The 11,856-nt window shown below is 38.7% G+C and overlaps 1 protein-coding gene across 1 annotated transcript; it reads left to right on the top strand.

Moving 5' to 3' along the window:
* Window positions 1–2,696: 2,696 nt before the first annotated feature.
* LOC131366310 (transmembrane protein 100) lies at window positions 2,697–7,683 on the top strand. Its single transcript, XM_058410679.1, has one exon. The coding sequence runs from the start codon at window positions 2,945–2,947 to the stop codon at window positions 3,329–3,331; it is 387 nt and encodes a 128-aa protein (XP_058266662.1). The 5' UTR covers window positions 2,697–2,944; the 3' UTR covers window positions 3,332–7,683.
* The last annotated feature ends 4,173 nt before the right edge of the window (window positions 7,684–11,856 follow it).

The raw sequence follows: 11,856 nt of genomic DNA, 5'->3' as shown, positions 1-11,856 counted from the left end.
TTCTTTGAACGACTTGGCTGGATGGCATGGTTAAAGGAGGCGTTGTGAAAGCTGATAGCATTGGCTGGAAAAGATCCCCAACACTGCAGCACCAATGAGGCATGAATTAAAGATGCTCCTGGATACTACACCATGGAGAGGATGGGCAGAATGTGCTGCAAAACTGCTAATGTCCTGTTTGCCAGCAGCACTGGCCTTCCCAGTCTGTTTGTCACAGACTACAGCTTAGACATGAACTTTGTTCAGAATAAATGGATAGACATGAAAGACACCAAAAGCCTAGAACCATTTAGAAAGAGGACTGTGCTTTGCTCTGGCCTTTCCTCTGTAGTGCCATCTGTGTTGTCTGTCCTGTCCAGTCCAGTCTATTTTTCAGGTATCCTCCCTGGAATACTGCATTATCACAACTGAATGGTGAATGGTTTAAAACAGCTCCCCAACACAGTGAAAATCCACCACCAGTTCATTTGTCTTGTTGATGTTAAGGTGCAGATTTAATTGTTTCCCTGCACCATATGACAATGTGCCCCACTGAAGTCCTGTTCCCAGATCTATCTCTTCTATAAATGCACACTAAAATGACTGCATCATCAGAGAATATCTGCTAGTAAGCTGGAGTTTTACTAGAATTTTGCTTTGGAGAGTAAAGAAGAACAGAGACAGGATCATTCCTTGAGAACTGCTCACAATCACCTCTGACCCAGACACAGAAACTATGGTTCAAGGTTGGAGCTGTTTGATTTACCAGCCTCTCAGTAGTCTTCAGGATGTGAGACATGCTGTCCCACTTTTATACTTTGAAGTCTAGTGTTCTTAAAATCTAAACTTTCCAATAGCAGTACCGAAATCTGATAAGATGCACTAAAGACTAGTTAACTTGGTATTTTGACATTAAAGAAAGTCTCCTAACAGTTTGTCCCCCTTACATGCAACTGCCATGCAGTCTGGGTCACTGGACCATCTACTAGTAAGTTATGTACACTTCAAGCTTCATATGTCACTTATGTGCCACTAAATAACATAATCTTGAAATAATCTCTAAAAATTCAAGTCTTTTAGGAATGCTTCATTAGTCTATAGAAGAGGATGGCCAGGACAGGAAAAGGTGCTCTTTTTTTCTCTCTTCCTCACTGGTCAGACTGCAGAACGCCTTCCTTTTTCATGCCAACATTTTTGGTCCTGTCTTGCTGCCCTGTGTAAATGCATATCTCCTAAGTCAAATAGTGGCAACCATTAACATTATAAGAGACTTAAAGCAACAGTTCATCCTCATAATGCTAAAAGCAGTAGGAAATGATGTAGTTTTGTTAACCATATAGACAATTTTGGGAGACTTCTTAAATTGAAACTACAACTATGCAAAATGGAAGAACCGCAACTGAAGGCCACCTGATATTCCATTATTATTCATTTTCCATCTGTGCTACAACAGCACAGTTGTCCTTAATGTGCTGTATGCCACCACATCTTGTCCTATCTAACCCTCTTTCTGTGATTTCACTCCATGCTTTGGATATGCTGGCATGTCAAGTTAAAGCTGCCAGTGCTGAGTCATCGCACTCATCAGTAACAGTGTTTGCCCCTACTTGGTATGGAACCACTTACCAAAATGAGAGGGTGAATTGCAGTCTCCACATCCTGTAGTAGTTTATCTTTGCTGTAAATATTAGTGTCTTGATGGTTAAACAGTATTTTCCGATGGTAATATACTGTAGCACAATGTCATCTTTCATCAAAGGACATCTTTAGTTATTTCTGTAATTCAGTTCAGGTCTCATAGAAAGTCGAGACACATGGAATAAAGATCCTTAAATAGGATTCACTGTAAAATTAAATGCACTTTTTATCTTAATTTGTTTTTTGTTGTTTTTGTCTATGTTTAAAATCTAGTTTTGACTCAACATTTTCATTTCTCCTTGGGTTTCTTAGGTTCTTCTAACCATATTGCAACACTTGTCACTGCTAATCTAGTTGTGATCTTTGATGGAAACATCGAATATAGAGAGTTCAGCATCATGACTTCTCTCCATCATCTTTTGCTCTCTCATCAATTCTTTAGCTGTGATTTGTGTCTCTGAATTGATTTTCTCCTCTCTGGGGGTCAAAAACCCCCTCAGTATCCAGATTGTATAGGAACTCCACATGGATGTCCATACGAAACCGTTTTTCCAAGCATTTGGCAACCTGCCTTTGTCTGCTGCTGCGTGGGTGGGTGAGGGTGTGTGGGCACGCACAGGAGTGTGTGTGTGTGTGTGTGTGTGTGTGGAGGGTTTAATCATCCACAGAGTGAGGGTGCAGAGCTCATCTGTTCTCTCACATGGAATTCCCTCTGTTTGATCACAGACAAAGATGAAAATTGACTTAAACTTGCAGGATTTCACACAATATTGTATCTTTAAAGCTATCACATGCTCATATGATCTGTTCCTTTGGGATATATTTGTTATTCTATTTCCGTTAGGAAGAACGGCTGCAAGGATCCCTGAAAAAGCAAAAGTGAGGCACGGCTTTTGAATGGTTAACTCCCACCCTCCCTTCCTTTTTCCAGCTCTCCTTTTGATCCCCATTCCTCTGCACTTCTTCGACGTCACACTGTGGCTTCAGCCAATCACTTCTGGTGTCCAGCCCCTTCACTGTTTCTTTACTCCACCCCCTGCCTTTGGCACATTATATACCCACACGCAGTCTAGCTGGGAGAGTGTTCAACATGCTGCTGCTGATTCACAGTGCAGACTATTGTAACACTGCACAGCAGAGAAAGAGAGGAAGACTGTGCAGGGACTTCAGACCCTTTTTTGCTGGTGACGCTCATCTTGCACATAGTTTCACATCTGCCTGTTTTGATCTAAGCTTCATCTTTTCTCAAACCAGTACTGGATTTGGAGTATAGTAGAGGAAGTTTCGACCTGGCCTCCAACAACTTCACTGGCATCTCATTTTTAAGATGGGCTGTACCACGGGGCACCTGGCATGCCAGCCCCAGCCTGCTTCAAGCACCAACCAAGAAGGACAGACTCAGGAGGGGGCAGCTAAAGTCCCAGAGGTCCTGTCGTCTTTGGAGAGGCTTTCTCAGGCAACAGGGGGCATGGAGAAATCCTGGTATCGCTGCATCTTCCCTTTTGGAATCATCTCACTGGTGATTGGTATAGCTGGCACAGGCGTGACCTACACATACAATGATCTCCCTCAGACCAAGGTGGTGTCGGTGGTCTTGCTAATTGTCGGGGTGGTCCTGGTGGTAATGGCTACTGCATGTTGGACAGCACATAAGAAGAAACGCAGGAAAAAGAAAGAGGGAGGCCCCTTTACCACTGAACAGTGTCCTCTGTGAGGAGAGACTAGTAGGAAGAAGATACTTTTGATTGACAGCACGGAGAGTTGTGATACCACCTTGCCTTTTGTTTAGCATTTCGTTTTGCCAAACTTCTGTCCATGTGTTCACTCAGGTAGCAGCAGTGTGAACATGCAAATAGGACAGCTGGACAATGTGTTCAGGATACCCCCAGGGAGCAAAGGAACCCGCTGGACAAGTATATGGGTTCACACACATGGTTTTACTGCCACTCAGCAAGTGTCTGGTGTCAAAACAACTCCAGAGCCACATACACATTTAAGACACTAAACGCTTGGGTCGTAACACCAAGCCACTGCTGAAGTCAGTGCTGCCGTCAACACAGCCGTCAGTCCCCTGCATTCCTGCCCTTGGGGCCAAATGGCTCCCCAAGGCTAGCAAAGAAGTGATCCAGAGAGGGCAACCAGACACCGCGACGAAAAGCAGAAGTGCAAATCCGTAATCGCCGGACGTCATTCTCCTGTCCTGTGACACTACAGCAATGTGTGAGCTTTTTTTTGCAATGGGAGAGTGGAACCTGAGCTGAGCCTCGGAGGGTCTTTACTGGCGAGAGAAGGCATGAGCAGGAAACATTGCCTGTGTGTGTGCGTGTGCAGGTAGAAATATGGAGAACTTCAAGCATGGTGCATGGAATTCCACTTCATTCTCCAGTTTTCTGATATCAGGCTCACTCTTGTAGAGCAGTGACCATTTTCCTGCAAGCCAACCTTCCTTTTGATTTCAGTTCCTGTCGGCGATCAATACAGCTGATCTGGCTAGGCAAGTAGATTGATTACCTGTAGCACGTGTGTTGAGTTAGAGTTGGAACTGAATTCTATAGGAAGATGTGCTGCTCAGGGCATCAGAAGTGAATTAGGTGAAGATTTATAATATTGTAAACGTTTGTCTAAACCTCTGTTTTCTTCACTGTATGTGTGTGCCTCTAATCATTCTCAGGCCCTTGCACATCAGCATTTGAGGAATATATAAGTAAATGGATTAAATAACAAACCAAAGCCTGTTTTGAGAAGAAAAAAAATCTTGTCTTCAGAGATTTCATTTCCCTGCCTCACAGAGAATTATATTTCTAAAGGAGAAAAAACGCAAGAGGACACCAGATGTCAACACTTACGTTTACTTCACTCCTGTGCCTTGAGCAAGTGGGACTCAAGAGGCGTACAGTACCTTCTCAACACCGTTCTCTTTGGCCTTTGCTCTTCATAAACCCATTGGCCAACATCAGCTTTTCCATTCAAGCTAATCCCAATTCTCATGTCATTTCTGGCTTAAGGAGTTACCTTCCATCAACTCCCCTTCCGCTCCCCTTCTGTTTCACTCCCAGCTCATAAACCCCATTCTCCAGTTCCACAAACTGCCATCGTTCCAGCATTTCATATCAATCCCCATGGTGGAAATACCAATTACACTGTGTCAAGAATTCTCTCCATTTGAAGAAAGACCTTCACCCAGGTTGGTAGACAAATACCAGATTAATGGACTTGACAGGGTTGTCGTTATGTTGGCTTTCCATAGCTGTCACTACTTATTGTATTTCACACGGATGAAGGAATTGGTTTGTGAAATATTATGAGTGCCATTCACCTGTTCAGCTCTGGTTGTATACTGAGAAACCTAATTTGTTATCTCTTATGATTGGTAGAGTGATGTTTCATTGTAGTGCGATAAAAAGTGAATCATTATTATTCAGTACGAAACTGATCCCATGACTTATTATTTGACAGTTAGAACCTCCTGGCTCATTTAGCTAAAGAAATGATTCCAGGGAAAAAAGGACACTAATAATAGCAATATGAAGAGAAACAGAACACAGGCAGGATATACTTGGGAAGACAGTTACAGAAGAATATCCGTCTATCAGGCTATACAGTCAGACTTTTGCACAGTGGGAATTCCCTTGAGTGTCTCCATGAAACTAATGGGCGGATTATATTTGCAGACATAAACTTTCATTAGCACTGTCAATTGCAGAGCAAATGTTTTTTTTTTTAATTATGATGATTATTATTATAATTATGAATGATGTATATAAAGAATGTCTAAGTAATGCTCACTTAAAGATCTTTCTGTGAACTCGGAGGTTAACTGGCAAATAATTCCTCCCTTTGTTTTTGAAAAGGAAAGGTGTGCCTTGTGAAAGGGAAAACAATATTCTATGGTGGTGTTTTCAACAATACACAATACAGAATGCTGTTGCTGCATGCTATAGTACATCTCAGTTAATTCGAATACTGCTTAAGAACTGTAGGGACCAGATATGGTAGAGTCATGTGTAACTAAGATAACTGGGAGATAATATGAAGAAATTATGTAGACCAGTAAATTGGAGGATGTGTTTACAATATAAAACAGCTGTGGTATGAAATTAAGGGATGAGTGATGGCTATTAAGCCATCATTCCATGATCATCTGACTGATCATTATCTGATCATTATCTTAAAACATAGCTTGGTGGCTGCCTAATGATGACTAAAAAGATTGAGGGACTTATATAAGTCGTTGATATTAGTCTGACCATCTCTTCTATCTGTGCAATTGGAGGTGACGTAGAGTAGCTGCCAGAGAGTAAACATGACATGGTGATCTTTTCCTGTGTGGTAAGGGTGATGTTAAGTGTGAACTTATCAGCTCTGGCACACAGCTATTCCACTAAGGTCATGACTTGGCCTACATTCTCTACAGGCATACAAGATGAGATAAAAAAAGATAGAGAGGGATACAAAGCTGCAGAGAGCTGAGCAATTTCATTGAGGAAAAAAAGAGCGTGGAAGGTATCTGCCACGTGCTTGGAATGAAGAAAGATCAATAGCCAGACCTCTATATGTATCTCTCCCTCTCTCTGGATGTCTCTCTTGATATGCAGCCGCCCCCTTGTGCCCTCCACAGACCCTAGCCTTATATTCGTTCATTCAGCTATGACTTTGTAAATGAACTCGTCCGTTGTACATTCATACTGGATGCCATGATGGCAAGTTATTAATGACAGTTTTATTTTTAAACCCTGCTTTAGTACAATGAGGAAAGTGAGTGTTATGTATGACCTTTTTCTGCTGCTTGAAAAGGGGGAAAAAAAAGGAAAATCTACCTCTTTTTCTCTGGGGGTATACTTTATTGGATTGGCCTTTAGTGTGCCTATTCACTGCAGAGTATTGACCGTTACTAGCTGGAGGTGAATATATGCTAACCTGTGACCTGTAATGTATTTAGCTATGTTAGTTATGTAAATACCAACTTATATATATTTATATATTTATACTCCTATTTAAACATTTTTTTGAAATTGTATTAAAGAAAATGTCAATAGAGACAAGCCTTTTTGTTTTTATTAGGATGTTATAAATAAAAAAGTAATAAATGTGCTTTATTCATTAATTGTTAATTAAACAATTTAACCTATACATGATGTGGGTGTTTCTCAAGCATTTGTGTATATCTCAGGTTGTAAGGAAAGTGACACTGATTTTCAACACAAATTGATGGACAATCACTACACATGGTGTAAAACTGTCAATACATTTGATTTATTTATCTTTAATAACTGATTCATCCTGGGCAAGGTCAGGCAAGGCACAGATACATCCTGGATGTTACAACAGACCAATTCAAGGCATTCTTGCACACTTGTAAACCTATTACCCCCAGGGGTAATTTAATGTAGGCAAATCTGTTGCCAGTATGTTTTTGTGTGTGAGGAATTGAGAGGAAACCAGGAGGAAATCCACATGGACACAGCAAGAACATGTAAAACTCTCCACATAGAGCAACCTGGGCTCAGGCGTGAAGTGGGATCCTGGAGCTGTGATAAAAACTCTAGGACAAATCACAGATATTGTTTATGGCTACAGATAGACCTATGTGGTTAAAACATTGTGAACTACAATATTCACAACTAATGTTCTCTGCCATTGTTAATGAATTATCTAACACAAAATGTACGGCGTTTCTTCCATTTTGGATGATGCTATTGGGTGGTAACTAAAGGTATGCATTTTAATAATGATCCTGTTGAAGAACCAAGTGAGGTAGGGAGTAAAAGTGGAAACCTGGGTTTGTTTGAGGATTGTTGTTGTTATACTGTAGATAACAGTGTGTTGCCAAAGTAATGACGCTGTTCCGATGACACTGAGGCAATCTTGAAAACTAAAAATACCATAATACATTTAGCAACAATAATTAATTAAAAATGAATTATAAGTAATGTAACAACAACAATAATAATGATTGTTATAATTATTATTGTTGTTATTATTATTATTATTATTATTTTTATTATTATTATTATGTTAAAAAAAACTCTGCCTTAGATGTCCTTTTCCATGAGTATAGTGCTGTAGTGTATTTCTAATTACAGTGTACAGTCCACTGAATGCATTGCAGTGTGTTTACTTTGTGACCATCTCTTTTCACTTCCTCTTTCTCAAGTTCCCGCAGTGATGGCAGTCTGTCAACTTCTTGTCCACAAACCAAATCCTGGCTTCCGTCAGGATCATGTGAGGTGTTGTATCAGTAACATCACATTTTCAGCTGAGAGTGTTTCCAGTCTCCTATCCCTCCTTTGTCTGCTCTGTTTAATTTGAACGTGAACACTGTAGTAAACATTCACAGGTAAACTGCACACTGTCTCACCACACTTTTTAAGAGAGAAAAGTGAAATGACAAATGAAGCCCAGTGACTGGGTAGCGTGTGAGCGTTTGGACAGGAAGCAGGTTGATTCAGGGAAAAGGGGAAAGGGCGAGAGCAGGGCAAAGGAGGAAGCTCTGGGTTTGGGAGGGTCAGTGCAGATTACAGGAATTCAGGCCCACCGACCTTTTCCTCCTTCTCCACCCAGTATTGGCTTGGCTAGCATGACATCTTTTTCCTGACTTCACACTCACATGTTCAGTGGTCATTAAAGAAAACAGTAACAAACACATGATCATGACAGATATACATGAAAATACTGGCCTGCTTCACCAAACTGCAGCAGATTAAGGCAGAGCCTGGGTAAAATGAGATGTAACCAACACTAAATATTTCATCCTGGTTAATCACTCATAGTTAGATACAGCATTATATATTTAATTAAATATTTTAATGCTCATGCATCATGTCTAATAACATCCCCACTGAGAATAAGCAGAAGAATAGTATATTTATTTCTGGATTTCTCACAAAAACCCTTCAGGGGCCCTGCAGCTTAATCTAATCTTTTCAAACAAATCACATTACAGTCTCCTAAAAGTGTGTGTGCAGCTTGCTTACATATCCTAACCTTTTTTTTTTTTGGAAGAAGAGTATAGAGATAATTAGCCTGCCTGAGAGCAATCGGTATATAAATGGGGGAAACAAAAACTGACGGTGTTAAATTGACTGTTAAGAGTGCAGGGTGAACTCTGCCAGATGTTCTTGGGCACTTATCCGGCAATTGAGCGCTGCAAGTTTCCTGGAAAACTGCACCCTTTGATTTTTCCCTCCCATCATCAAAATCAAACCACACAGGGAGATGGTACAGAATGAATTATTAGTGCTGCACTTCACAACAACATTATTGCTTTCGCTTGCAGGGAAGTATGAAAAAAAACTCAAATTTACCACTTGCCGATTCTTAAAAAATGCTGTATTTTCCATTAGATGTCACATGCGAATGTGTTTTTTTTTTAGTCAAACTGTTTTCATGCTGTAAAATTAGCTGGAAGAAAAGAAGCACTTTTGTGCTTCAGCCTCAGTTTTTTTTATATCTCACAGATATTGCCACTGTGGGACAGGGTGTTTCTCTAAGGTTACTTTTTATTAGAATAGATATTGCTAGGATTTTGAGAAAACTGTTATTTGGATAAAGATGTGTTTTCTTCAGGGTAAAATGCAGTAAATACAGTCAGCAGTAGACCCTGTTATTAGATCAGCTTGGAAATGTTTTGTGGTTCATGGTTTTGTCAATTTTGCATGTTTTTTTGGTAATTAAGGAACACAAAGAAGGGTAAAATGGGGGCAAAATCTTTACATTGCTCTGTCATAGGCAAGCTAGTGGGTTAATGAATGAGAAGAGTATGAGAACACCTGTTATTAGCTAAACCTCAGCTGACTCCTAGGAGCAATATATTTTTATAGCTACAATTCTTCAAAGTTTAGCGTTAGTGTCAGTGTTACACAGTAGTTATGATTTAGACATGCAGAAAGCTTATACTGGTGGGTGTTTAGTCAGCTCCAGTGCAACACAAACAAAACAAATATATGCTTTTATCACTGTTTCTGTTTTTTCACTGTTTATTTTTGACTGAACTCTTTCTGCAGTAAGTATTCCTTCAGTGCAGTCTCATATTTCACATCTATTCATAGCACACCTTATTAAAGAAGACCAGATCTTTTAATAGAATGAATAAATCAAAGAATGATATAATAAGCACTTAAACTCAAGATATATTACCGTATCTTACTTACCATTCTAACTAATTATGAAGTCTTAATATTATTGCATATGCCTGTATCTCTGTATTCATTTATTTATTGATATACTCTGCAATTAATTCATTTCTGTATTTATCTTTCTGGGGTTTTTTTTACACACATAAATAAACAAAAGTAAATCAATAATAACATGGTTTTTACATAGTCATTTATTTATTTGTTTGTTTGTTTGTTTGTTTGTTTGTTTGTTTGTTTGTTTTTATAGTTTTCATTTAGGTTAATACGAGCCATCATACAAGTCAGGGACTTAAAAGAGATCATAAATATATAACTAAAAACTGTGTCTTAAAATAAAACATAATGATATTATTATGATGTAAATAATATAAGATCCATCTCATCTTTAAGCATGAGCAGTGTATAAGTTGAGGTCAGTAGTAACAGATGTTTCCTACTTGCCACAATAAATTCATTCAATAGTAAAATATCTCAAATATTAATAAAAGATTTGTAAATATACAATGGACAGAAACAATGCCACTAATCCAGTAGACTGGTTATAATATATTATAGTACAACTGTCCTTTTTGCTTGTTTGGTTTTTTAATTAGGGATATATCTGGCTACAAATATCTGCCTTTAGTTTTCTTGCTATAATTTTATTAAATCTGGAATCCTTAATTAAAAAAATATATATATACATCACAAATTCACAGAGAATTTAATAAAAATGAATCATAATAACTTTTATTATTATTGTTGTTGTTGTTGTTAAACTAAGTAGAAGCAGATATAGCTGTGTAGCCTTAGACTCAGTGCTGTAGTAAAACCGTAAAGGTTAATTAATGTCAATTAAAACATAATGAAAGAATATTTAAATAAATGAAAATAGAACTCATATATAACAGTTAGAAATATCAGCTAACTTACAAATCCTCCCACTGGTAACTTACTGACTAACTGATAGGTCTGAAAAAAAAAGGCAAAAGATTTTTGCAGCAATTATCAAATAATTAAATATGAATAATTGATGCATGTTTTTAGGTTTCTCTCTCTAGTCCTTATAATCCTTCACACCTAGGGGCGATCCAGAACAGCGAATCCACTTATCAGGATGTTTCTTGGTGGGGGGGCAAAGGGAGAGAGGAGAATGTCAGACTCCACACAGACAGAAACCTGAGCTCACGTCCCAGAAGCCCAGATCATAGAGCTGTGAGATGACAATGTTACTCGCTGCACCACTGTGAATCCCCGCTTTAATTTTAATTAGTCTACAAATGCTAACTATGCAGGCAGTCACAGGACTTGTCTACAAACTAAGCTCTGGGTTTGATCCCAGCAGATAACACTGTGTTAATGCACCTTGGTCCGAAGCTTTTCAAAACAAATTGCACCAAGTGGACTCTCCCTTAATCTGGCCCTCTGGACTAAAGGAATTTATGTATATTTAATCCAGGTGACTGGTGTTTTGCAGCTGTTCTCATTTCTCCATGAGACTCCAGACCTTTCCATCTAAACACCAACATTTATTACTGTTTTAAATGCACTGAAAGCACTTGTAACCTAACAACCATAAATGTATAATAATAAAAGCAGGTATTATAATAAAACACAATGTCTGAGATTTTTTAAATGTTAACAGTTTCAGGTAAGGGCTGAAATAATGAAAGGAAGATACGTTTTGTAACTTAAGGATAAAGCCATTGTAGCATTGAACTGAATTTTCAATTAGCAAATGTAAATTGCTTTAGGTTAAATTCATCACATGCATTTGCTTTCTGGTGTCTTACAGTTGAAGAATAGGAAATGTTTAGACATTACTCTATAAGACATCTTCATTTTAGGACATTACTGCTAATTTTTGCCATGGTAGTTGTTTCCATTATGCGGTTCTTTTTTTAGCACAGTAAGTATGGGTCATTTGGCCTGAACACATCTTTAGGTTCCAATGAATGGAGCCACACTCATTTATTGTGCTTTATCTAATTACATGCTATTACTGTCTATTGTCTGCGTTATTCCACACAGATGGTTTAAAGAAACAATTAAAGAAAATTATTCCACAAGGAAACTCCCACATCCATCCCCTAAATTGCTTCATTCACTTATGTCCTTATTATTT

The sequence above is a fragment of the Hemibagrus wyckioides genome, linkage group LG02 (assembly GCF_019097595.1).
Source record: "Hemibagrus wyckioides isolate EC202008001 linkage group LG02, SWU_Hwy_1.0, whole genome shotgun sequence".
In the NCBI taxonomy this organism is placed as follows: Eukaryota; Metazoa; Chordata; class Actinopteri; order Siluriformes; family Bagridae; genus Hemibagrus; species Hemibagrus wyckioides.
Note: the sequence above shows the minus strand (reverse complement) of the source record. Positions and strands in the feature narration are given on the sequence as shown.